Raw genomic sequence first — 27,301 nt, forward strand, 5'->3', positions numbered from 1 at the left:
CTGGGTGCCAGGGGCCAGTGACAGGACAGAGTTCACTCCAGGCACACCAGGACCCACGGCTAGGTGGGCAAGGGGAACCTGAGGGGGTTTGGGAGCTGGCTGGCATGCCTCACGCGCTAAGGTGACACTGAGCACACTGTTACTGGTGTCACAGGGCAAAGTAAGACGCCTGGGAGACTGTATGACATAGTGATGACTTGCAAGCCTTTACAGGATTGGTTGTCGAACCACTTCCCTCTCTTTGCCTCCATTTCCCCATCTGAAAAATGGGGATAACGATACCCACCATACGGGTCTGAGAGAGAACGCACGTGAAGAGCCAGGTCAGGGCCTGCTTCTCCTTTTTCACGCTCCGAGTGGCACTTCCCCCGAGGCCATGCCTGGGGACCTTCCCTCTTCTCCCTCTCAGGGCTCCCTGTTGTGCTCTACCCAAGTTTTAACTATTCACATACTTGGGTGCTTGTTTAATGAGCCATTATTCTATAGCTTGTTGAGAACAAGGACCTCTCTGCCCATTTCCTCAGCATTTTCACCCACGGAAGGCACTTGATACACATTATCTAAATGGACGAAGTGATTATTAGCTCTTTGGACAGGTGTCTTATCCTTAGAATAATTTAAATTCCCAGGTTTCCAGGGTAATGCCGGTTTTTTCAAACACTATACGTATTAAGATGTTGTAGGGAGATGGTTTCATTCTTTCAGACGGTTTTCAGTCTCTTCGTTAGACACAAGGCATAATTATACCAGTTTAGGGACAGAGCAGGCTCCATCCTTGCCTTTGGCCCTTTTCCCACACCTGGGTGAGGACGGTGTCCATCATGATGGTGGAGTGACTCCCATGGCCGCACGGGCCTTCCTGTCTGAGGAGCAAGGATCCGGCCCTGGAGAATGGAACAGCTGTCTGTAGTCTCGTGCCGTCCACATGCGGATGACGGCATGTTTGCTCCTGCCTCCCGGGGGAGTTCCGTATTCACGGGACAGGAGAGCTCTTTAACACAAAACAGGCCCACCATTAGGGAATGGCTCCCGGCAGCCACTTCCTGCTCCGACTTTGGGATCCTGAAGCCTTGGCAGCCCGAGATGGCGCTGCTGCCTCCCGGGGTCTCTGCTTCCCTCAATGCCAAGGCACCCCTTCAGGCCGGGTTTTCAATAGTCCTTTCCCCTTGGGTATGGGGCACATGCTCTGTGCTTAACTAGGCAGACAGGGGTCCAAAAAATCCCTGGGAGAGATCATTCCTGGGGAGCACGAGTGATTCAGACCAACCAAGCTCGAGCTGTGTGACCTCAGGCAAAGCGTGTAACTTCTCTGAGTCTCACTGGTGAATCTGGGATAATACTGACTCGAAGGGGTTGTGAGGAGAAGCTGAGGGGCCTGGCACGGAGTGTGTGCTCAGCAGAGGTTAGTCTCCTTTCCCCTGCTTCAGCAAGACAGTCACCAACCACACTGAACCCAGAGACTTCTCCCCGCTGCAGGTGGCGCCGGGGGCTGGGCCCGAGAGGCAGGAGAACCCTGCGCTCAGGCCGGCAGAGCCCCCAGCACGCTGCCAGCTCCCTTCACCTGGTCCCGTCAACGTCAGGAGGCCTTCTAGGAGCAAAGTGAAGACCGTGGGTGGGCAGACCTAGAAGAGAGGGATAGTACTGGCCCCAACTTTTAAGAATCTAATCATAATTGTCTAAGTATCTGAACAACTTACTACATGTTAGGTAGGCACTTTCTAGGGGACCCAGGCATGGGCGGAAGCGAAGAATTAAAGGCAGCCGCGGTCAGCACGTGGAACATTTGGTGTTTTGACCACAGTACTTGACCCTTTGAGAGGTCGGCAGGGTTCGAATGCCATTCAAAACAAGGCCCGGGGCCCAGGGAGAGCAACCTCGTGCTCACTGTTCGTAGCGGGTTAGTGCACAGCTGCATCTACAATCCGCGTCTTTTGTGTTTTTCTGAAGATAATTTTCTGCAGATAATTTCTCTGTGGCGGTGTAAGTGGTAAATTTGGATTGAGCTGAAAGGAGACCTCCCTCCCTTTCAACTGAGAAAGATCACCCTTTTAAGAAGAATTGTGGACTCTAGAGCTGAACGTGCCTTCAGAAGTTTATAATCTAGACTCCTCTTATCCACTGACGCTCTGTCCCAACCGTAAAGCCCACTCCCAGTCTTGAGGGGACCATCCTTCCTCACAGTCCCAAGGCCGTCGGAAAACAAAAAGCAAGCATACTTACTGTTTTCCTGTCATCAGAGGCTTGGGGCAGGGGCTCGGCTAAGACGCATGCTTTAGCTGAAGAGGTTAGGGCTTTGGGGGGCCCCTTCTGGAAGTCGGCCAATGTCCTTCGTCCTAGGTCACCCGGGACCCTCTCAGCCTGGGAGTCTTCAGGGAGAGGCTCTCGATATTGCTTTGGGGAGCTTGGCATCTGCCTGTGGGCAGCAGTCTGTACCCTGGGGATGGGAAAGGAGCCCCATGCTCCTTAGAGACCTCCAACTGGCTGGCCCTCCCAAGCACAGCCAGGCCAGGAAGCAGGCCCAGGGCTCTTCAAGCTCTGTCACAGGGTCCTTGGGGCTCCCAGCTCACATCTGCAGGCTCTGTGGTTCTCACAACCACCCGTTTCCTCTGACAGCATCACAGACCATCGAGGAGCCACCTTCCCCAAGTTCCTGTTTATGGGGGAGAAGCAGCTGCCTCGTCATGATCCTGGAGGGAGAGGTTTCTCTCTGACTGTGTGGCTTGGTCTGATCCAAGGAACACAGAACCAAGCTAAATGAGCAGGAGTTTCCCATGCTTACCTGGTCTATTACAATCACCTGAGGGGCCTGTTAGTATGATTCCTGGGATTCCCCCATGTCTTCTGAATCCAAGTCACCAGAGGAGCAGCCCCAACATTTGAATCTTAAACACTCCAAGAGATTCCTTTGACTAGCAAGTATGGGAAGCACTGCCTTGGAGTGTCCCAACCTTTAATGTGTATAGGAATCCCCTGGGGATCTGGTTAAACAGCAGATTTTGGTTCAGTGGGGTTCAAGATTCTGCATTGCTAACAACTCCCAGGCGATACCCATGTTGCTGGTTTGGGAACCACGCTTTGTGTAGCAGGACCTGGACAGTGGTTCCGCAAGTGTGGTCCCTAGGCCAGCAGCCTCAGCATCATCTGGAAATGTGTGAGACATGCCAGTTCTCAGGCTCCACCTCTCATCTACCCAATCAGAAACTCCATGGTAGGGGGCCAGCAACCTGTTTCCACAAGCCCTCCAGGTGATTCTGATGCACACCCTAAACTTAAGAACCACTCGGCTAGGATAAAGAATCTCTGATAGAACCCCCTTTGATTAGTATGTTTAAATCAGTCATTAAAATTTAAATTTAGGGAATTCCCTGGTGGTCTAGTAGTTAGGACTCCACGCTTCCACTGCTGAGGGCCCGGGTTCCATCCCTGGTTGGGGAACTAAGATCCCACAAGCCGTGTGGCGTGGCCAAAAAACCAAAATTTTTTTTGAATTTAAATTAATAAAAATCTCAGCTCATTAGTATCTAAATAACCACCCATTCCCTGCCTCCCCATTAGGGGCTTAGCAATCCTGGAGACAGATGCTTTTAACGCGAAACCGCTATTTCACAGACAATGCAGCCTTTTCTGGGGCCTTGAGCACACCTGGGCTCAGGTTCTCCCTTTCTCCCGGGAAAGGCTGGTTTGAGATTTAACTCCTGCGGCACATGGCGTGGAGGGCTGAGGGAGCCAGAGTGGAGGTTCTAACCAGGATGTGAGGGTGGGTGACGGCCACTCAAGGATGTGGCCTGTGGCTGGGAGGGAACTGATCACAGGCCCACCCTCCTGCTCTTGCCTCCACACCACCGCGATGTCCATCTTTTCATCTGACAGGCAGACTTTTGGACTGGCCTTAAGGAGAGGCCCATGAACGAGGAAGTAGGGAATGACCATCTATGGTCTCAAAAAAATCCCACCATATCCTCTCCCGTTCCACTCAGGGAGGCACCTGAGAATTAGAGAGTTTAAAGCCTAGATCTGCTGCTTTGTTAGTTTTTTGACCATTTGTAAATTGGTTACCTCTGGGCCTGTTTTCTCATCCACAAAACTGGAAAAGGGTCTACCGTACTGGCTCAGTAGGAGGAACATTCAGGAAGGTGTAAGGGCGTGGCCTGTAGCTAATAAAATATGAAAATGCATCGATTTTGGAAGAACTGGGAACTTTTTCTAGCTGGGTGTCCTTGGCCAAATCACTTAACTTTCCTCAGCTGTTCTTTGTCTGTAAAACACAACTGCCACTTTGCAGAGTTGCCATGAGAACTGGGTGAGATTTTTATTTATATGGAATTTATATGGAATTCCGGAATTTATACGAAATTTATATGAAAAAGCTTCACACAATCACCTTGGGTAGGAGCATCTACCTGGCCACTTCCTTGCCTCTCACAAAGCAGGCACCCCAACTTTTTTTTTTTTTTTTTTGGAATATATTGAATAGGAAGAAAGGAAATGAAAATGAGAAGAGGATGAGTGTGGTAAGGACCAGCCAGTTGGGGCCCGACTCCAGGCACACAGCCAAGGTGGGAAACAGGCAACCATCCCTGCCGATGTGTAGCCAAGGCAGCTGGAGCAAGGTGGGTTCGTAGAGCAACTGTGCCCATGAGACCACCTCCAGCTCTGGAACTCTTGCTTCTGCCTGTTCTGTAAGGACCTCAGCACGGTCACCTGTATCGGCCCACATGCATTTGTTTCCTGTCCTCTACCAGGATGGGCAGGGTCGAGTCATTTTACAAGCGTCTGCCACAGACACAGCAACCTCGATGTAGTGGTAGCCGCAGCCCCTGGACTGTTCAAAACTGACCTGAGACGGCTGCCTCCTGAAATTGTCCTTGGTGGGTATGAAGACAGCCCCTTCTGGCGAAATACAGTCTGGTCTGTTGCAGGAGCCCTGGCAGGTGGCTGCAGATTACTACATGAGGGGTGGGAGGTGGCAACTGCGCAAAGAGGGCAGAGCTGAGATGCAGCCTTTCCGAGATCTCAGCTTCTCCCGCATCACCTCACGGTCAGGCTTCTCACGGTCAGGTTTTCGGTTTGAGAGGAATATAGGCGTGTCAGATGGACTCAGGGTTCAATCTCGGCTGGCTTACTGGTATGACCTCGGGCAAATTATTTATCCTGGGTCTTGGTTTCCTCACTTTAAACGGACAGTGCTGCTGGGTGGATAATCATCAGGTATGTGAGGATGCCCAGCACGGAGCCCACACGCAGTCACTCGGTACCCCCCCGAGCCCCAGGAAGTGGCTTGAGAGAAGTCACACCAGCCACCGGGTAACAATGAGACATATACAGCTTTATTTCATCATCCGTAAAAAGTTGTACTCTGACAGAGTAACGCGTTCTGTATCTCAGCAGAAAGCAAATGCTACATCTGAAAAGCCCCTTCCTAAGGTCAGGACTGTGCAACCCTTCTCTATGTAACGTCTCAATGCCCTCAAAGCTGGGCCCTTACTGGGTGGCAGCTGCTCTCACCCTCCTCCTGGTCATACTCTCTGGGTGGCTGTGACTCCCTCACATAGCAGCGGACTGAACAAAATTCTACCTGGACAGGCTGCCCTTACAGATTGGCCCCTTCCCTCCTACAAAAGGGAGTTCACACGAATAACTTCCTGAGAAATGGGTTCTATCTGACTTTCATTTAGCTTCCATTAAGTCTGCTGAAATCAAGTCTATACTGTTCCTCTCTCCCCAGCCATTTCCTCATCATCTACATAATTTTCAGGCTATACCTCTCCCTTCTGGGGCAATCGAGGGGTGGAGAGTGTTCCTCCTGGGCGGCGCTTCCTGCAGACGTCTGGTATGTGGTATCAGACACTGCAGAGACTCAGTTTTGTTCTGACAGAGCAGAGGCCTGGGATTTCGTTTTCCCCTTCCTGTGCTGAAAAAGTCCAGTGATTAAGCCACACTCACTCCTTGGGAAAAACTCCACGTTGCATCAGAACCTCATCATTCATGGGCTTCTAAGAGAACATATCCCTCCCTTTTATTCACAGAATAGTATATGTGAATTCATTCGGAGAGGAGAAGGTGGCTGGCCACCCGGGGCCTGCTTCTCTATGTAACAGGCTCCCTTCTGTTGGTCACAGTCAACAATCCAAACAGGAATTATGATCTTCCACATTCCTCAGAACTGCTCTCTCCTGAAGTCACTTTGCAGATCTTGTTGACCAATATGGAAGCGAAAGAGAATGCAATGGCCTACCCAACCTAGAAACCTGTTCTGCGTATTTCCCCTAAAAACACCACTGAAAATGCAAAAAAAGAGTCCCTTTTTTTTTGTTTTTTGCAGAAGCTCTACAAGAAAGCCTGTCTAAAATCACAGAACTATGCACACACAAACACAGACACGCGTGCTCACACACATACATCAGGATCAAACAATCTTAGCTACACAGTTGGGAAAGCACAGGGAAAAGCTGGCAAGAGAAGATGTGGAGATCTGATCAGCTGAAGGTGTTGGAATGCTACAGTAATGGCATGGAAGTGGTTCTCGGTACATACAAAAAGGGGGGCGGGCAGGCAGAGAGGATGGTTAATCCAGGATACCAGAAAGAGAGTCAGTGGCCATGCAAGACTTAAAGATAGATAGATGCCAGTTTGCTGGATGAAGGGTTATATTATGGAGTGGCTGTCTGAAGGAGGATGGACTTGCATGGTCCAGGGGAGGAGCATCTGCTTAGCAGGACACCTCCATGGTCTGGTGTCTGTCCAGAACATCAGGAGACTCAGAGGATTCTTGAGCTCCATCTGACTGATTGCTGGTGACAGATCGGCTGAAGGCACTTTCTCCAGAGCCGATGCTACTTGAGGTGGAGTGGGTCCGTGATCGGGCGAGCCGGGTCATGCTGGCAGATGGGACTGTAAGAAAGAACCAAGAGGACTATAGGAGGGAGCCCTGGTTAAACTCAGCTAATCTAGAAGTTTCACCAAAAGCTTTACATTTCGCTTTCCCAACCCATTTAAGGTGACACCAGGACAAGACATAGCCATCCCCACTTTGCATTACTGGCTCTGGGCGAGGGGCTCTAGGCAAGGCTGCTTTAATCCTCTGGTTCTGGCTGGAATCTCAGCTGATTCTAGTCCACAGCAGAACAATAAGTCCAGAGTATAGCCTCTTAGCTATGCCCATGCCATTCATAAGGTGATTAGGAAGGAGGCTTTGGGAACCCAAGTAGGTAACCAAAACCTGCAGTGCATGCAAGACTAAACCAAAGAAAGACGAACCACACCACACAAGGATGAAGGTGTTTCACAAACACAGTGCAAGCCCGATACAACAAGACTACCATCCGTGTCCACAGGCGACCCTTGCTACCTGGGGAGGAGACGTGTAGGAAGATGAGGTGTAGGGAGGGCAGGCGGGCTTGTCTCTGCACAGGGGGTGAGGTACAGGCTGCCTGTGAGCAAGGGCATGGGAGGTGGCTGTTTAACTCAGACTCCTGCCTACTGCCACTGCTTTGTCTGTAAGGTCCCTCCAGCTTGGCCAGGAAAGGGCCTTACCTGGCATACCCCCCCTGCCTATCTTTCTGAGACACGAGCCACTCCCCCAGCTGCCATTTCAACGCAGGGGTCCGAAGATGCCATCACCTGCAGTTCTCCAGGCACAGGCTCTGACGCTCCTAATTGAGAATCCAGTGTCTGGGGGTTAACTCAAGGATCAGTAAGTAGGTTGGTGGTGGTGGAGGGGTCCTGCCTATAAAGTTTCAGCTGCCGCTGTGACCCTGGCTGTTACAACCCGCTCCTTTACTCCTGGGGGGACCAGGGCGGGACCTGCAGGCTAACTCGCACAGGGCACAACGAGCCACGTTCTATCGGGCTCTCACTGCACAGGAAAACCACGGACATGCTGCGGGCAGCCAATGCAGCCAGGAGAGCATGGCTGGGAGGCAGGGGCAGGGGCCAGCATAGAGAAAGGTACCTGACTCGGTGCTCAGGTGACTGAGCTGCACATACGGGACTGGAAGCAGGATGGACACAGGAAAAGGCAGGTTAGTGACCCGACAGTGCCAAGTGGCAACCTTGGCTGCCTAGCAGACACTGACAGAACACTCTAAGCCAGGGGTGAAGTTTTATTTTAAGGCCCCAGAAAGGAGGTGAGGCCAACTGATGCTTCAGTAACATCTCAGATGTTACTTCTCTCAACTAGTCAAAGGTTTTCTCCTTCACTATGAACAGCCAACCTGCTTGGATCAGAACAGCTGCTTCCTAGGAAAGGAGAGGGACTTCTGCTCCTCCCAGAGGGATATGGGTGTGGGCTCGGTTGGTAGTGGCTCACAGACGGGGATGACACAGCCACTCTAGACGAGACATACACGAGCTGCCTGCCAGGTACAGGGCTGTACCCAGGGGCCCAGCTGCTGCCCGGAGCAGCTGCCCAATCGTCATTAAACACATTGATACCGAAGACAGGAGAAAAATCACCCTACTGGATAAAGAGCTCTGTACCTGGGTAGAAGAGTTTTCTTTTTTATAACTCCAAGAAAGCAGCAAGTGTGGATATTCTGTGACAAATGAGAAAGCTCAGGGGTCTCACAATACAAGAGACCAGGACAGTGGCACATGATACGGACACATCCTTGGATTCACTCTAAAATATTCTGCAAGTTCATCTCCTGTGGTGGAGGAGACTTAACTGATTTAACTCCTTTTCATCTGGAGTCTCCACTTTGTCTCTCTAGTCCAGGAGTCATTAGCCAGCTGAGTTCAGATGCAAATAACAACTTCAGATTCATAGCTAGGTCTGGCTAAGCTTCAGTGGTTGAAAATGTGGGCTCTGGAGTCAGACTGGCAGGGTCTGAAGCATGGCTCTGCAGCTGAATTGTTACCCTGGGAAAGGTGCTTAGCCTCTTTGAGCCTCAGTTTCATTTTCTATAAAATGGGACTAATAACAGAACTTACCTCTCAAGGTTAAGAATATAGAGTGCCTGGCACAAAGTAAGTGCTTAATAAGCATTAGCTCATCTTTATATATATGCACAGATGAATGTTCCATAAACATTTTGGTTTCTACTTGATTTCAGGCTGGCTAGCACAGAGGTTAAGCCCTGAGAATTGAGTACTCATCAGACGCCAAAATGACCCCATTATCAATAAATCTTTGGTAGAATAGAAAGTTGTGTACTACTCACTGTAGCCCATTCCCTGCAAAAAGTACTTGAAGGCCTCGGTGAGCTTCCCGGGCTAGGGGGACAAAATAAGAAGGCATTAATCCTTGCACAGTCAGAGAGCTGGAATCAAATGGGTGCTTTTAAAAAAATCTCCTTACCTGAACTACTTGGGGGAGTCCACCACAGTCTGCCATCTAGAAGAGGAAAAATATGTAAGTCAGCTGAGACTTACGCTTAAGGGAAATGCTCTGAATATCCATGGGTCCTTTCAAACAGGACAGGATCAAATTTTAGGTTCCTTAACTTAATGTTTAACTACATCCAAGTGTCCATCTCCTCAATGCACTCTTTTTTTTTTTTAAATAAATTTATTTATTTTTGGCTGTGTTGGGTCTTCGCAGCTGCATGCAGGCTTTCTCTAGTTGCGGCGAGCGGGGGCTACTCTTCGCTGCAGTGTGCTTGCTTCTCACTGTGGGGCACGAGCTCTAGGCGTGTGGGTTTCAGTAGTTGTGGCACGTGGGCTCAGTAGTTGTGGCTTGCAGGCTCTAGAGCACAGGCTCAGTAGTTGTGGCGCACAGGCTTAGGTGCTCCGCGGCATGTGGGATCTTCCCGGACCAGGGCTTGAACCCGTGTCCCCTGCACTGGCAAGCGGATTCTTAACCACTGCACCACCAGGGAAGTCCCCCTCAATGCACTCTTACACAAAGACTTAAATCCTAGCAATAACCTTGGATGTAATTTTGAAAGATTATTCAACATTTATTAATCAGTAATGCAGGGCCTAACTTTCAGGCCCATGTCGGGAATTTTCCATTTGGGTCATAGTGAAGTTAACCGCTACCTTCAACCATGGTTCTGCCTCCACCTGGAGAATGTTACTTTCAGAGACCTCAAACAGTGTGATCCTAACTTCTCAGGGTACCACACTTTTAAGGTTCTGTCTCAACTCTACATTGTCTTCATTTCATGATTAACAGGATGTCTCCAATCAGGCACTGAGGCTGAATTCAGCCAACCTACTTGGTCAGCCACTTTCATTTCATAGTTGGATTTGGTAAGGCTGTCTCTCACTTCATAAATCTTTACAGTTGGTTATTCTCACCTGTGCAAAGATTTCTAGAGTAGAGTTTTATTAGCATGCATTGGAAATTACCAGGAAGACTTGTTAAAACTCAGATTCTTGAATTCCTGCCCTAGAGATTCTTTTTTTTTTTTAAATATTTATTTATTTTGCGGCGCGTGGGATCTTCATTGCCCCGTGCAGGATCTTTAGATGTGGCGTGCAGGATCTTTAGTTGTGGCGTGCGGGTTTTTTAGCTGCAGCATGTGGGATCTTTTAGTTGCGGCATGTGGGATCTAGTTCCCTGACCAGGGATCAAACCTGGGCGCCCTGCATTGGGAGCCCGGAGTCCTAACCGCTGGACCACCAGGGAAGTCTCTAGAGATTCTTATTTAATAGCTTTGGAGCAGGTCTCAAGAACTTGCATTTCTAACAAGCCAGGTGATGCATATTCTGCCAATCCGCAGAGAACACTGCTTCTAGGGCATGACGGCCAGCCACGAGGCCACCCTCCTCCTTCCAGCTGTTATGCATTCCATACTCAGATAGTAGCCTATTCAGGCTGACTGGCATTTTTTTAAAAAGAGACATGAACCTCATGGTCTCCCTTCACTAACATGAAAACTTTCTTTGAGGGTGGACTGTTATTCAGCAGATGGGATGCCACAGGAGACACAGGAATTTGAGGTTAATAAGGAACAGTCAGTTCCCTGAAAATTCTACATGTAAGATCAGGAACAAATTTTTTTTTTTTTTTCCGGTACACGGGCCTCTCACCACTGTGGCCTCTCCCGTTGCAGAGCACAGGCTCCGGACGCACAGGCTCAGCAGCCATGGCTCACGGGCCCAGCCGCTCCGCGGCATGTGGGATCTTCCTGGACCGGGGCATGAACCCGTGTCCCCTGCATTGGCAGGCGGACTCTCAACCACTGCGCCACCAGGGAAGCCCAGGAACAAATATTTAACCTGAATAAGTATCAAATAGACCTAACTGGCCCAGACTGTATTTTCATGAAGGTTAGGAGTCAAGGTCTGATTAGAACTGTGAAACAGTTCCCGTATGCAGAGAGAATACTGGGAAAGACTGTTTCCAAGCTTTCTCTCTCAAACAGAGAATCAGTTCCATCACGCTGCTGTGGATGGGCATTTTTGCCCAGAAATAAGCACATCTATGGCTACTGTAAAGTTGTTTTGCGCTTTTGGAAAACTGATTCAAACATGCAACGAAAGCTAATTTGAAACCACATGCTTTAAAAAAAAAAAATTCGTATTTTAGACTAGTTCACCGATCACCCGGACCCCAGAACACTCTGAGTTTTGTCACCTCAGAGCATTAACCTCATGTTATATTTCCAGGAACTATGGGCTGCTTCTGGTGGCAGCACTTCCCTTTTAATCTCACTTCAAAGAGAAAGGGAAGAAAGCAGAGGTCTTTCAGGCTGAGAAAGTAACAGTCAGAAGCATAAGATCAGTACTTAAATCTACGGTAACCCAAATTCAAAGCAGGAGGTCAGGCCCTTAAATATGTCATTAGAGGCTCTAGAAAATGTGAGCCTGGGGTACAGTCAAAACGGGGAGAAGCTTGATATTAACCCTAGAAATTCAGTACAAGAGTTACTCTCTATTTGCCCTAAGAGAAAGAAAAAATGCATCTACCCTTATCATGAGAATGTTACTAGAAGCTTCCTTATCCATACAAGGGGATTTAGCAGGTAAAGAATTTCCATTCATTACCTAATTTCTCAAAACAATATTAAATAATGCTTGTGACGTTTTTAATGACACGGGAAGATGTTTATATGTCAAAAAGTTGAGGAAAACAGACACAGGGCTAGAAACAGCCTATGATCTTAATGATGTAAAAATGTATAGGAAAAAGACTGATGTTTTTACCAGAAGGTTACCCCTTTGGGGGGCAGGATTAGGGTAATTTTTATTTTATTCTTTTTTTATATTTCCTTTTTTTTCCTATTTTCCAATTTTCTACAATGAGAATATATTCAGGAAAAGAAATTTTTTTTAAGAGAATGAGAGAATCAGACAGAGAAAGAGAAGCTTTCCTTCTTTCTGGGCAACTATTCCAGAAATAAAGTAATTTGAACCACGTATAATTTACTCACTCATGGTTGGCAATGAGGAAAGAAGACACATTACCTTTAGCAAAGTTGTATTTACAGGATTCAGGCGAGAATTGCATTCAACCTTAAAAAACAGAGAGAGAGAGAGAGAGAGAGACAATTTTATGAACTGCTAGAAAAATAAGAAATAGCTTGGCATGAGAATGATCTTCCAAGATCAATGGCTCATTTGGAGACGGCTGAATCAGCCAAATTACCAAAATACAAAGTGGGAGACATGTTTATATGAAGTACTTTATATCTTATGTTTCTTAGTAGATCTAAAAATCTGGCAAAGTTCATTTTCTGAATCCATTACAAGTAGAGTCTTTAAAGGACTACATGTTGAATCTAATTCCTCCTACTCACTACATAACATGGGGACAAGTTACCTACTTTAAAAAGTGAACTGGACCGTGGCCCTCACCTGCTGGGGTCTTGATTTCCCAGCACAACCGGCCCTTATGACTGGCCCTTATACCCCTCCCCTGCCCATTTCTCACCCCTTTCCCGTGCCCTGGATGCAGTGGGTTTGCCACTCCTTACACCCTGATTCTCTTCTGCCCCAAGATCTTTGGCTATCCCATGTAAAGTTGAACTCTCTATGGTTTTTCTCTCACTGTAGCCATTACAATTAAGAATTACAACCTTGTACATTTACCTGTATCGTATCTCATACCTTTGTATCCACAAAGGCAGGGACCTCAAAGAAAATGTTCTGGGGAGATAATCTCCAGGTTCAACAGTGTTTTATGGTTAACCTGATTAACTGGATCTCTTCTTTACACATGCTTGCCCAAGCACACATATAAAACACTGTGCTAAGAGCGTGGAAAAGCTAGTGGGGTGGAAATGTAATAATGTAATATGAGGCAGAATGAGAAATGTAATAATATAATATGAGGCAGAATGAGATCACTTGAAAATTTCACTTCTGAGCTGAGTGAGAATAGAAGAATGAGTAGAATTTCTATAGCTAGAGTAAGAAGGGGCGGGCATTTGAAGGCTTCCAGAGTCAGGAGGAAAGCATAAGCAAAGACCCAGGGGTTGCGAAGTGAGTATGCAGAGCATGTGTGGGGTTACAGAGACAAGCATGGCGTGAGGGTGCACTGTGGGGAGAGGCTGGAAAGACTTGAACTGACTGTGGAAGGCAAAAAGCCACAGAGGGTTTCTGGGGTGACAGGATGTGAGTTGTTTTAGGAAAATAACCAGCAGTGGCCTGTAAGACAGACTGCAGAGGCAGCGAGCCAGTTAGAGAGTTATTAAAATTACCCAGGCAAGAACCAGTAACACAGCTGAAAGTTTACTCTGGGGATTGCTGATGGGTAGGTATTCAAAACTCTTCTAAAATCACAGGATGATCTAAAAGCCAGAATCACCAAATCAAGGTTTTTGCTCTACACAAATGACAACGCAGGCAGTGACAAACAAATGTACCCGTTTACTTACTATAGAAGGTGCTCTAAAGGGCAGAATGTAAAAACCGGATCCCTAACTGCCAGGCACCGTGCTGAGAACACAGTAGACATACAATAAATATTTTCTGGAAGAATGAACTCCCAAGTCTGTACTTAATATAATAAAGCATGCTTTCCTTGGTTCATCACTTTGTAATTTCTGTAACTTTATAAGAAGTCTCCGTTTCTGGTAGGCCAAGAACAACAGTTGGTTTTTTACATGTCTACTCTCTCCCCAGCTCCAAGTGCAGAGACTCCGTCTTATTCATTTTTGTATTCTCCACAGCATCGCGAGAATAGGAGATGCTCAAAATATGATGCTGAATGAATATGTGAGCAAGAATAGCTAGCAACAGTGACCAGAATTTGTGGAGTTTCTTCCTGCTCTTCCATGCACGGATATAGCCCTTGAATCCCTACCAACTTATGGGATAAAAGGCTCTGGGGCAGGGGAGCTGGTTTTGAATGTGTCTAGAAGAGCATCTAGTTTGTGGTACAGATGGGGTTCCTGAAGTTCTTCTCTATAAACACCGAAGGTGTGGAAATCAGAAAGAGAAAAAGATCTTATCTGTATTGGCCAACTTACACAATCTTCAAAAATAATTGGTAATGTTGCTTTAAGTCCATGTAATTTCCAAAAGGCAACTCAGCATGATTAGAGAATTCTGATTAAGGGTATTTTCTATAAACGATACTATTTTCATAAACACATTGTTTATGAAAAAATGTTTTTGATACTTTGTAGCATGTATCTCTACCTTTTTAGGCAAAAAAGATGGACCTTTACAAAACTCCTTCTTGATGAGATCTTCACTATAACTTTATTACCTTTGGGGATTTTTTTTTTTTGAGTTGAGAGTTATTCGCCTCTGTGCTCAAGCCACACTATGTATTTTACACTAGACACAGAATGTTTTACAGGGTAATTCAGGGAAGTGTGAATATATTCTATTGTCATACCTATCTCACCCTACCAACACTCCCCCTGCCCACCAAGCTTCTCATCTATGTCTGCATCTCTGATTAATTATTAGATTCCCTTTCTAAAAGCTTTACTTCCTAATGTTTTGCTCTAAATAGGGTAGAAGTGAAGTAGGCCAAAGAAAACCAGATAATTTCACGCAGATACTTAAGTTATATATGCTGTGGGAAAGACAAGCAAGTGATAACAGACTTATGAAAAACTGTCAGCTTCATCTGTAAATACAGAAGTGCAAATTAAAACAGTGGGGTACCATTTTTAATCAAATTAACTACTAATGAAATTTAAAAGTCCAATGCTAAACAGCATGCTGTGAAACAGGCGCGCTCAAACATAGGCAGTGGAAACACACTGTTATGTCTTTTCTGGAAAGGAAACTGGCAGAATGTATTAAAAACCTTAAAGAGGTTTATGACACGTTATTTCCATCTCATCCCAGGGAAATGATCAAAGATTCAAGCAAAGAGTCTATAAGGATGTTCAACAGCAACATTATTAATGGTGCAAAATCAGGAATAATCAACAGGAGAATGGGGTTACCTAAACAAGGGTATATTTATAAGACTATTATACAGATATACTGACTTTATAGTATGGAAAAACGCTCTCAACAGTGCTAAGTCATGAGGTCCCAAAACACTGTATAGCTAATATCATCCCATCTATTGTAAAGAAAAACATAATGGCTTGTCTTTGAGTAATGGGATCATGACTTCTCCTCCTGTCCTCCTATTTATCAATTTTCTACAATGAGCACATCTTTTGTTTGCCAGTGTGCTACGTGCTTCAGGCAAGTGTACAGGCTCCCAGCAGCCTTCTATATCTGTGGTGGCTGCAGAAGGCCAAGGCTGTCAGAAGTCTGGCAATAAGCCCGTGGCCTTTACCTGTCCTGCTTGCCACAGAGCGAGCTCCACCACCCAAAGCACTCAAGGGCAGTCCTGAACCCTTCTGATGAAACACAGTGATCAACGAGGAATTATTCCTCCACACTGGGTAACAAAGTGCAAACCCTGGTCTGTGTAATGAGAAATCACAAAAACTAGTACCTACCAACTGTTTCGAGTGCGTCAGCAGAGTGTGTTACACACAATTTATTGCATTTCATCTTATTCATCTTCACAACATCAGGACATACTTACCACAGCCTCAACTGCAGGTGAATTGTCACCTACCACCAATAAAGTAGAACACCTGGGGAAAGGGAAAGTAAGAGGACACTCAGCAGGCAGCACATATACTCCACTGAAAATGACTCTGCCTGTGACAGGCAAAGGTGTCGAGCAGCGTAGTGGGGGAGACTGAGGGACTTACTTTAATGTCTTTGATTTGTTATCATTTTGTCCCGGAATGGGTCTTTCGATCTCCAGGTCTCTGCGTCTAGAGAAACGCAAAGGAGTCAATGCACTTTTCAGGTAAAATCATGGCAACTCAGGTTACTTCCTGGTTGTGAAAAACAAAATGTATCAAGAAATCTGAAAACTGCCTTTCTTTCACACAGATGAGGGAAGGGGCCCTTGTGCACTTTGTTCAGTGGCATCCTGAGTGGTACAGAGCAGGAAAAAGGGACTCTGCAGGATGCTAAAAGGAGGCAACTTCAAAACTCAATAGCAATGCTGTTGAAACCCTCAAGTCTTAAGTGTTCAATTTTCCAACTAGTTTATAGGAATAATTTCTTAAGGGGAACTTTTTTCTTTTTTTTTTTGGCCACACCACGTGGCATGCAGGATCTTCCCCGACCAGGGATCCAACCCGTGCCCCCTGCATTGGGAGCACAGAATTTTAAGTGCTGGACCGCCATGGAGGTCCAAGGGGAACTTTCTTGGGGGAACATTCTCCTGGTAACTAACAGTTCAGTGCGGTACTTAATAACCTTTCTGATTTCAACGAAAAGTAAGGAGGCTTTGTTACACAGAGGAAGGAGCTAGAGAGACTGGGTTCAAACCCTGGCTTTGCTCCTGACCGGCTGTGTGACTCTGGGTAAGTTACAGCTGACCCATTTCCTTAATCTTTTTCCATGTACCCAGAAAGCTAGAAGGAGCTAACATTTTCACCTTGGAGAAGCTGGTCCCAAGATAAGAATTAAGCTTCTCTCCATGTGTCACTTCTGCGTGATGACAGGACACCAGCAGAGAGACTGAATTGGGGCCCAAGACTTCTATTCTTTGCCTCCTCTACACGCATCTTTCTGTGCCACCTCAATGTGTGTGTTTTGTGTGTGTACATAACTTTAGGTACTTCTGGTCTCAAAACATCTTAAAAGTACAACTGGTAGTTGAACATGCCTGAAACAGCCTTCAAGTCATGCATTGCTCTTGAAAGCTGTCTTCATTTCTGTCTGAAAGCCCTTCCCCTTCTACTGTGGTGAAAAGTACGAAAGCAATCCCATCACACAACACTGGAAGAAGTAGTTTATTTCCTCTTCTCCTTCTCTCTTAAATATCCTTTATCTTCTTAGACCTAGTCTGCATTTAAGTGAAGGAACAGAAACAACTGTACCCATTATAGGAACCCAGGAAGAGCTGCAGGTTTTCTTGGTTGATATCTTGGGCAATATGCAGTCTGTAGGTTTGAATCAGGTCCAGGTTGGCCTGCAACTCTTCCTAGAACAATGAAAAGAAGACACAGGTGAACTTCTGAGCTACAGTACAAGTCTATCTTGTTTGGTTTGCATTCTCAATGCCCAAAGCCAAAGCTCCCTGCCCATGATGGGAGATGGGGCAGAGCCTGGGGTGCCTACTTATGTACTGGTAGGCTGAATGGCTTCTTTTTTTTTTTTTTTTTTTTTTGCGGTCCGCCTTTCACTGCTGTGAAAGAGGCCTTTCACTGCTGTGGCCTCTCTCGTTGCGGAGCACAGGCTCCGGACGTGCAGGCTCAGCGGCCATGGCTCACGGGCCCAGCCACTCAGTGGCGTGTGGGATCTTCCCGGACAGGGGCACGAACCCGTGTCCCCTGCATCGGCAGGCGGACTCTCAACCACTGCGCCACCAGGGAAGCCCTGGCTTCTTTCTTATTTGTATCAGACTGGTTCAGTGCCATATTCTGTGTTGAATGAGGGCACCAAAGAATCTATGATGGAAAAGGTCGGTAATCAACTCCAAATCAAGCACAAAAACTTGGGGATATGCTCTGAACACCCTTCTCTGCAGCACAGAGGAAACTGCACTAAACTTGGATTCAAGTACTAGATGTGAAACTTAGGTTACCTAACCATTCGGAAGCCTAGTTTCCTTATTTGTGTCTTATTCATGTTCTGCCATTCTCATAAAAATAGAGTGTCTGTAAAATAAAGATAATAACCAGCTACCTGCCAGGGCTGTTTTAAAAATTAAATAAGAAAAGTTATATGGACTGTAAAGTATAAAATAAGTGGAAAGTAACATTTCTCTTATTAGCCATAAATCTGCATAATTAACTTATCTGTAACTTCATCAATATAATGGGTATAATATCTATTTATATACTATCATTTAATAATATACATTGTTGGGCTTCCCTGGTGGCGCAGTGGTTGAGAGTCCGCCTGCCGATGCAGGGGACACGGGATCGTGCCCTGGTCCGGGAAGATCCCACATGCCATGGAGCGGCTGGGCCCATGAGCCATGGCCACTGAGCCTGCGCGTCCGGAGCCTGTGCTCCGCAACGGGAGAGGCCACAACAGTGAGAGGCCCGCGTACCGCAAAAAAAAAAAAAAAAAAAAAAAAAAAAAATATATATATATATATATACATTGTAGAATTATATATTACATTCCGTTTATAATACTTTATTAAGTCAATTTATCATTTATTTACTCTTATTACCAATACTTTTTTGTTGAAGTAGGATTGATTTATAATATAATATTAGTTTCAGTTGTACCACACAGTGATTCAAAATTTTTATAGATTATATTCCATTTAAAGTTATTATAAAATATTGGCTATATTCCCTGTATAAAATTCAAGAGAAACAAAATGGTTTATCAGTAAAAAGAGAATCTCCCTCTCCACTACCCACTGTCCACTGGTCCCTATTTTGCTGGTCTTCTTGGAGGCCACCAGAACGAGTTGCTAGGTTTCTGTGTATATAAGCATATATGTACATATATGTATACACACACACACACACACACACACACCCCAGTAAATAGTTTTAAGCAGAACAGAAAATGTTTACACTGGAGAAAAGAAATGTATCAGGGATAGTGAGAGTAAATCTAAAGCAGTGTGTAAAGGTCACCACCAGCAAGCCTTGTAGAGAAACAGAGATAAGGAGAATGAGTATTTGCATTCTCACTACTATATGGGTAAAGTGAGCCAAGAATACAGTAGGAAACTTACCAACTGGATCAGAGGCTACCTGAAACTAAAGGACACTGGAGCCATTCCAAGAAAACGTGATAAATGCTGAAGATACTAAGAAAAGTGAACAACAAATGAACCACATGGCAATTAGAGATGAAATGACCTATCCAGCTCCCCCTTGAAAGTCTGAAGGGGAACTTGAGCAGCAAAGTTTGAGATAAAAAAAAGAGAAGGACTGATATTGGTATAAAAGGGGTAAAACTGGTTTAAGCGCTAATGGAACTTCTCAGGAAAAGCTGTTACGGATAAATTGCACCTCCCACTCACATTTTTTTAAAACACAAAGTGTAGTCTGCTATACGTACCGTTCTACACTGTGCTTTTCCACTTAAAAGTACGGCAGAGGTCGTCATTCCTTATCAGGATATATGGAGCCATCTCATTTACTTATACTACCTGTTTTCCCACATGCTTCTAGTATAAATGATCACTTTTTGATTTTTGCTAATTTGATAGATAAGAAAGGGGATATCACTGTGGGGTTTTCTTCTTATTAGAGAAGATGAGATTATTAACGTTTAGAAAACTTATTTGCTTTCATTTCAAAGCAATAAGAGCAATACAAGCATTTGCTTAAATTTTATTTTTTATTTAACATCTTTATTAGAGTATAATTGCTTTACAATATTGTGCTAGTTTCTGCTGTACAACAAAGTGAATCAGCCATACATATACATATATCCCCATATCCCCTCCCTCTTGCGTCTCCCTCTCACCCTCCCTATCCCACCCCTCCAGGTGGTCACAAAGCACCGAGCTGATCTCCCTGTGCTATGCGGCTGCTTCTCACTAGCTATCTATTTTACATTTGGTAGTGTATATATGTCCATGCCACTCTCTCACTTCGTCCCAGCTTACCCTTCCCCCTCCCCGTGTCCTCAAGTCCATTCTCTACATCTGCGTCTTTATTCCTGTCCTGCCCCAGGTTCATTAGAACTTTTTTTTTTTTTTTTTGATTCCATATACATGTGTTTGCTTGCTTAAATTTTAAATGAACTCTTCAGCCTTGTGACAACCCACTGTCTGTGACCTCACACATTTTTAATTAAACACACATTATATATATGTTGTGAGGATGCTCTTACTTTACAAAAATCATTAAAATTCTCTTCTTAGCTTTCCCCTATTCCAATGCAAACACCTCAGGGCCTCATTCTTCCAGGTCAGGCACTGTTTTGGCTAATTAACCTCACGCAGGTATCCTACACTAAGTCTCCCACCAGGTTATTTAAAATCCCCAAATGCATCTTATAATTCCTTCCTCTTTGGCTTTTGAGCAAACTATTCCCCCTTCCTGGAATGATTCCCCTTCCCCCCAAAATCTAAAATGTTGAACTTTATCCATCCTTCAAGGCCCAGCTGGGATGCCTCCACCTTGGAGCCTTCCTTGATCCTCTCCTGCCTTTGAATTCCTCTAGGTCCCTAACAGGGCCTCTCCTAAGATACCCTGACATGGTAGAAAGAGGAAAGCTTCAGAGTCAGACACACGTGGCTTCAAATCTCCCTTGATATGTTATTAGCTGCTGGCCTTGTATAAAACAATTCATTCTTCACCTGTAAAGTGGGAATAATACAATTCCCATTATGAGATTATTAGATTGAATTGTTTCACGTACATAACACGTCTGTCTGAAATCTGTAGACGTTCAATGAAAGGTATCAATACCTTTCATTATTACTGTTCTTATTACTTATCCCAATACCTGTTCTTATTACTTATCCCTTTTTACATGTGCCATAGCAGTATTTCTGTACATCTCATCTCTCCACAGAGTGAGCTCCTGGAGAAGAAGGGCCATATCTTATGTACATCTGTCTCTCCCAGAGCACTTAGCATGGAATTTTGTAAATTCTGTGAACTGGTTTTTAAGGTCTACAGTCAAAACCAAGCATCCTTTGTCTTCAGGAAAGTACCTACTCTATCTAGCACTATGCAGTGGAAAGATCATGGTCTTTGAGACTTCCAGTTAAAGATACTGGATTAAAATACAGCTTTACTCCTTCCAGAAAAATCATAAAAATAACAGTAAATTTTTGTCTTTATAAGCCATAAACTCATAAGGACAAAGACAACAAAGAAAAGTGACAAAAGCAATAACATTTTGAAAGTGGGCAAGCAGAAGGAAGACTGTAATCACCCATTGAACAGACTCAATAAGGCTGCTAGGCTGGCAGTGGGGAAAGTGAAAGAAGTTAAGTGATCATGTACCAAGGAGCCTGAAAAGGCCCAAGATTTGTCCGCACCAGTTCTCCCTGCAAGCAGAGGGTAAACGTGGTACAAAGGATGATTGGTTGAAAGTCCTGTTTAATAAAGACGTAACATCCGGGACTTCCCTGGTGGTGCAGTGATTAAGACTCTACGCTCCCAATGCAGGGGGCCCAGGTTCAATCCCTGGTCAGGGAACTAGATCCCACATGCATGCCACAACTAAGAGTTCACATGCCACAGCTAAGGAGCTGGCGAGCTGCAAGTAAGGAGCCTGCCTGCTGCAACTAAGACCCAGCACAACCAAAGAAATAAATAAATATTAAAAAAAAAGACATAACATCAGGAAGACATAACAATGAAAACAGATGAAGCAAAATGAAACAGAACTGGAGAGAGAAATAGAATATTCAACAACAACAGTTTGCAACTTTAATACCCCACTTTCAATTAAGGATAGAATAACGAGGCAGAAGATCACAAGGAAATAGAAGAAATGAACAACCCTATAAACCACCAGACCTAACAGACATCTACACAACACTCCACTTAACAGCAGTAGAATGAATACATTTTCTTCTCAGTGTACATGGAACATTCTCTGGGATAGACCATGTTAGGACATAAAACAAGTCTCAGTAAATCTGAAAAGGAATGAAATACTAAGAATATCCCGACCACAGTGGAATGAATTAAAAATCAATAACAGAAGGAAATGTGGGAAACTAAGCAACATACTCCTAAATAATAATGGATCAAAGCAGAAATCACAAGGAAATTAGAAAATACTTTGAAATGAATGAAAATACCTTATAGGATGCAGCTATGTTAATATTTGGAAGGAAATTTACAGCTGTAAATCCCTGTATTAAAAAAGAAGAAAGATCTCAAATTCATAGCTAGCCTTCCACCTTAAGAAACTAGAAAAAGGAGAGGAAACTTAAAGCAAGCAGAAGGAAGGAAATAATAAAGATGAGAGTGGAAATAAATGAAAGAGAGAATAGAAAAAGAATGGGGAAAATCAATGAAATCGAAAATTAGTCAGCTAGACTAACCAAGGAAAACAGAGGTAAAACCCAAAATTACTAAAAACAGGAATGAGAGAGGAGACATCACTATCAGCTTTACAGAAACAGAAATAATTATAAGGGAATATTATGAATAATTGTATGCCAACAAATTCGATAACCTACATGAAATGGACCAATTCCTAAAAAGACGCAAACCACCTAAAGTGTCTCAAGAAGCAGCAAAGATTAAATTAGTAATATAAAAACTTTCCATAAAGAAAAACTTTGGCCCAGATGGCTTCACTGTGAATTCTGCCAAACATTTAAAGAATTAACAGCAATCTTTCCAAAATTCTTACAAAAAATAAAAGGGAGAATACTTCTCAACTCATTCTATGAGGTCAAGTACTACCTTAATACCAAAACCACACAAAGACAACATAAGAAACTTATAGACTAATATCTCTTATGAATATGGACACAAAAATCCTTAACAAAATACTAGGAAACCAAATGCAACAACATATAAAAAGGATTACACACCATGAGCAAGTGGAATTTATCCAGAGAATGCAAGGCTGGTTCAACATACAAAAATCAATAAATGTAATACACCATATTAAAAGAATAAAGAACGTAAGTCACACATACATTTCAATAGATACAGAAAAAGCATCTGACAGCATCCAACACGACTTCATGATAAAAGTGCTCAACAAACTAGGAATAGAAGAGAGCTTCGTCTACCTGATGAAGGACATCTATGAACAATCCACAGCTAACATCATACTTAATGGTGAAACACTGAATGGCTTCCCCTAAGATCAGAAACACGATGAGGATGTCCACTTATCGCTTCTATTCAACACTGTACCAGAGGTTCTATCCAGGGCCTAGAAAGCTCTGCTTAGGCAAGAAAAAGAAATAAAACATATCCAGCCTGGACAGGAAGAAGTAAAACTATGTGTATTGCAGATGACATGATCTTGTATGTAGAAAATCCTAAGGAACCACAAAAAAACAATTAGAGCTAATAAATTAGTTCGGCAAGGTTGAAGGATACAAGATCAATATACAAAACTTAATTGTATTTCCATACATTAGCAATAAACAATTCAAAAATGAAATTAAGAAAGCTTTCCATTTATAATAGCACCCCCAAAATAAAATACTTAGGAAAAAATATAACAAAAGAAGTGGGAAGACTTCACTACAAAACGCTGCCGAAAGAAATTTTAAAAGACCCAAATAACTGGATAGGCACTCCACGTGCATGGATTGAAACAGTATTGTTAAGATAGCAAAGCTCCCTAAATTGATCTACAGATTCAACACAATCCTTATCAAAATCCCAGTTAGCTCTTTTGAAGAAATGGACGAGCTGACCCTAAAATTCATATGGAAACGGAAGGAATCCTAAACAGCCAAAACAATCTTGATAAAGAACAAAGTTGGAGGAACTCACACTTCCCTATTTCAAACCTTACTACAAAGATACAGTAATCAAGACACTGTGATACTGGCATAAGGCTAGACAAATATCAATAGGATAAAAATGAGCCTTCCAAAAGAAACCCTTACATTTATGGTCAACTGGTTTTCAACAAGGGAGCCCAGACAATTCACTGGACAAAGAAAAGTCTTTTTTAAAATGGTACTGGGACAACTGGATTTTCACATATAAAAGAATGAACTGGTACTCCAGCCTCACACCATGTACAAACAGTTAGCTCAAAATAGACCACAGACCTAAATGTTAAGAGCTAAAACTATAAAAATCTTACGAGAAAGGATAGGAGTAAATCTTCATGACTTTGGATTAAGCAATGGTTTCTTAGATATGACACTAAAAGTGCAAGCAACAAAAGGAAAACTAGATTGCATTTCATCAAAATTAAAACTTTTGTGCTTCATGTAGAAAATAAACTTATGGTTACCGGGGGGGTAAATGGGGGGAGGAATAAAGTGGAAGACTGGGATTGACACATACGCAATACTACATATAAAATAGATGACTAATAAGGACCTACTGTATAGCTCAGGGAACTCTACTCGATACTCTGTAATGGCCTATATGGGAAAAGAATCTAAAAAAGAGTGGATATACGTGTAACAGACTCACTTTGCTGTACATCTGAAACTACCACAACACTGTAAATCAACACTATACCCCAATAAAATGTAAACAAAACAAAAAAAGATGCTTTCATTAGGTTAAACAAAAATAAATAAATAAAAACTTTTGTGCTTCAAAGGACACCATCAAGAAAGTTAAAGACAACCCACAAAATGCAAGAAAATATTTGCATTTCATATATCTAAAGATCTGTATCAAGAACATATAAAGAAATCTTCAACTTGATAATAAAATGATAAATAACCCAACTAAAAAATGGGTAAAAGATTTTAATAGACACTTCTCCAAAGAAGATAAACAAATGCAAATCAAAACCATAATGAGACACTAATTCACACCCAGTAGGATGGCTATAATCAAAAAGACAGACAACATCAAATGTTGGCAAGGACGTGGAGAAGCTGGAACTCTCATGCTTTGCTGGTATGACTGTAAATGGTGCAGCCGTTTTGGAAAACAGTCTGGCAGTTTCTCAAAATGTTAAACACAGCTACCATGTGACCCAGCAATTCCACTCTTAGGTATATACTCAAGAAAACTGAAAACATATGTCCATGTAAAAACTGGTATATGAATGTTCATAGCAACATTTTTGATTAACAGCTCAAAGGTGGAAAACACCTAAATGTCCATCAACTAATAAACCAAATGTGGTATACCCATACACTGAAATATTATTCAGCCATAAAAAGGAATGAAGTATTGCTACACGATGTAACACGGATGAACTTCAAAAACATGCTAAGTGAAAGAAGTCAGACACAAATGCCACATATTATATGATTCCATTTAAGAAATGTCCAGAACAGACAAATCCACAGAGACAGAAAGTAGGCTAGTGGTTGCCAGGTACAGGGGGAAGGAGAACAGGGAGTGACTGTTAAGAGGTATGGTGTTTCTTTTTGGGGTGATGGAAATGTTCTGAAATGAGATAGTGCAATGTTACACAACTCCATAAATATACTAAAAACCATTAAACCTTAAAAGTGTGAATTTTATGATATACGAACACTTAAGACCCAGCAATTCCACTCCTAAACTTACACCCAAGATGGACTTTCGTACGAATAAAGCAGGAGGCATATATAAAACTGTTCACAGTCATCCAGCAGCAATGTGGATAAATCTTGGCAATTTTTTTTTTTTTTTGCAGTATGCGGGCCTCTCACTGCTGTGGCCTTTCCCGTTGCGGAGCACAGGCTCAGCGGCCATGGCTCACGGGCTTAGCTGCTCCATGACATGTGGGATCTTCCCGGACCGAGGCACGAACATGTGTCCCCTGCATCAGCAGGCGGACTCTCAACCACTGCGCCACCAGGGAAGCCCAATCTTGGCAATTTTAAGTGAAAAAAGTTCCCCAAATTACATCAGCATAAATATCCTTTTATAATTAGAAATATGTACATAATGTAAAAGAACACATATAAATTCAGTAAGACTATTATAAAGAAAAACAAAGGACTGATAAAAGATGATAGTTTCCTCAGGGTGAGAAAGGAAGGGGGACAGGTTAATTCAGAGTATCATTTGGTTAGATGCAGGTTACTGTCAAACCCTAGCTTTTGCTTTGGGTGGTAATATCTTGGGTGCTTATTACATTATTAAAGATAACTAGCTAATTAACTAAATAAAAGTGGGTTATGTGCATGGACCAATGAATGATGAGGGTGTGTTACAAACCAAAGACTATGATCATTCTAATTATCTGCACCTGTGGCCCAAGGGGAACAAAGCATAAAGCAGCTGGAGCTCCAGATCCCTCCCCTGCATTCTGGGGGACTTCCCTCTTCCCACCTCAGAAGAAGACTGAAGGTCTATTCTCTGGAAACGATAAAACACAAGGTCTTTGATCTGGAAGCACAGGCCCACCATACTGAAAAGTGAAAGTTTAAAGCCTGAATGTTGAGGCTCTCTTGTCTTTTTCTGAACTTGGCTCCAAGAATACTAACATTAGTGTCTGGTGTGTAACCTCAAAGCTCATCTGGGGAATGTGACCAGTCCCAGAGAAAAGACCTAAAGCTGCTGACATCAGGGGCTCCCCAAGGAAATGGCCCAGTCTAATCACCCACGGGATAAGCCTCACCTGGTGCACACAGGCCTTTCAGTGATCCACCCTTATAAAATTCGGACAGACAGGGAGCACCAGCCATTGGGCAAAGAACCTGTGCCAGTTATCCCCAGCCTCAGAACCACTGTTCTTTGTCGTACTGGAGCTAGAATGCATAAACATTTTCCATTTGCCAGTCCCTTTTTAAAATTTAGCACAGGAGCCACTGGCTCAAGGTGTCAGGAATTCTCGTAGAAAAGCTGTAGCTGCACCCTAGGCCCAGGTTCTCCCCCATCCAGCTGCAGCTTCTGGAGCTTCTGCAGCTGTTCAGACCTTATTTCAGACAAATGTCTCCCTCATCTGGTGAGTGGCTCTATGGACCAGTTACGGCCCTCACCCTCTGGCAATTTTTTCACTCCTGGCCGGTTGTACTTTCTGTGGAAACCTTACCTTCCTTGAAGAGGCATGACTCTCAGACTTGGTGGGGGTGGGCCCAACTAAGTCCTTAGTTCCCTGAGTGTCCACATGCACTCTGCCTAGGAGTAGCTGCTGGTTTCCACCTGCTACTTTGGGACACCAGAGAGTCCTCTTTCACCTCTTTGAGAAGTAAGCAACCTTCTACTAGTTAACAATATTTTATGTTAAATTTTCTCAACTCGAAGTGTGTGGTTTCTGTCTCCTGACTGGACCCTGGAAACCGCCCACAGGATGGATAAAGTGTGACCTGAAGACTGCTGAGATGAGTGTCACCAGGCCTTCTGTGTGGCAAGCCCTGATTCTTGGGCTAAATTTTTTTTTTTTT

The 27,301-nt window shown here is 43.9% G+C and overlaps 1 protein-coding gene across 3 annotated transcripts in view; it reads right to left on the minus strand.

The window, feature by feature from the left end:
- Window positions 1-5,308: 5,308 nt before the first annotated feature.
- NDRG3 (NDRG family member 3) overlaps window positions 5,309-27,301 on the minus strand; it is an 86,267-nt gene continuing 64,274 nt past the window's right edge. For all 3 annotated transcript variants that reach the window (XM_082858236.1, XM_082858234.1, XM_082858235.1), the window contains 7 exons: window positions 17,253-17,356; window positions 16,068-16,133; window positions 15,896-15,947; window positions 12,355-12,402; window positions 9,299-9,334; window positions 9,162-9,213; window positions 5,309-6,891 (listed from right to left, as the gene is read on the minus strand). In XM_082858236.1, the coding sequence (XP_082714362.1) occupies window positions 6,710-6,891; window positions 9,162-9,213; window positions 9,299-9,334; window positions 12,355-12,402; window positions 15,896-15,947; window positions 16,068-16,133; window positions 17,253-17,356 (540 nt within the window). In that variant the 3' untranslated portion in view covers window positions 5,309-6,709. The remainder of the gene's footprint in view (window positions 6,892-9,161; window positions 9,214-9,298; window positions 9,335-12,354; window positions 12,403-15,895; window positions 15,948-16,067; window positions 16,134-17,252; window positions 17,357-27,301) is intronic.

This window comes from Leucopleurus acutus, assembly GCF_964270905.1.
Source record: "Leucopleurus acutus genome assembly, chromosome: 16".
NCBI classification, from domain to species: domain Eukaryota; kingdom Metazoa; phylum Chordata; class Mammalia; order Artiodactyla; family Delphinidae; genus Leucopleurus; species Leucopleurus acutus.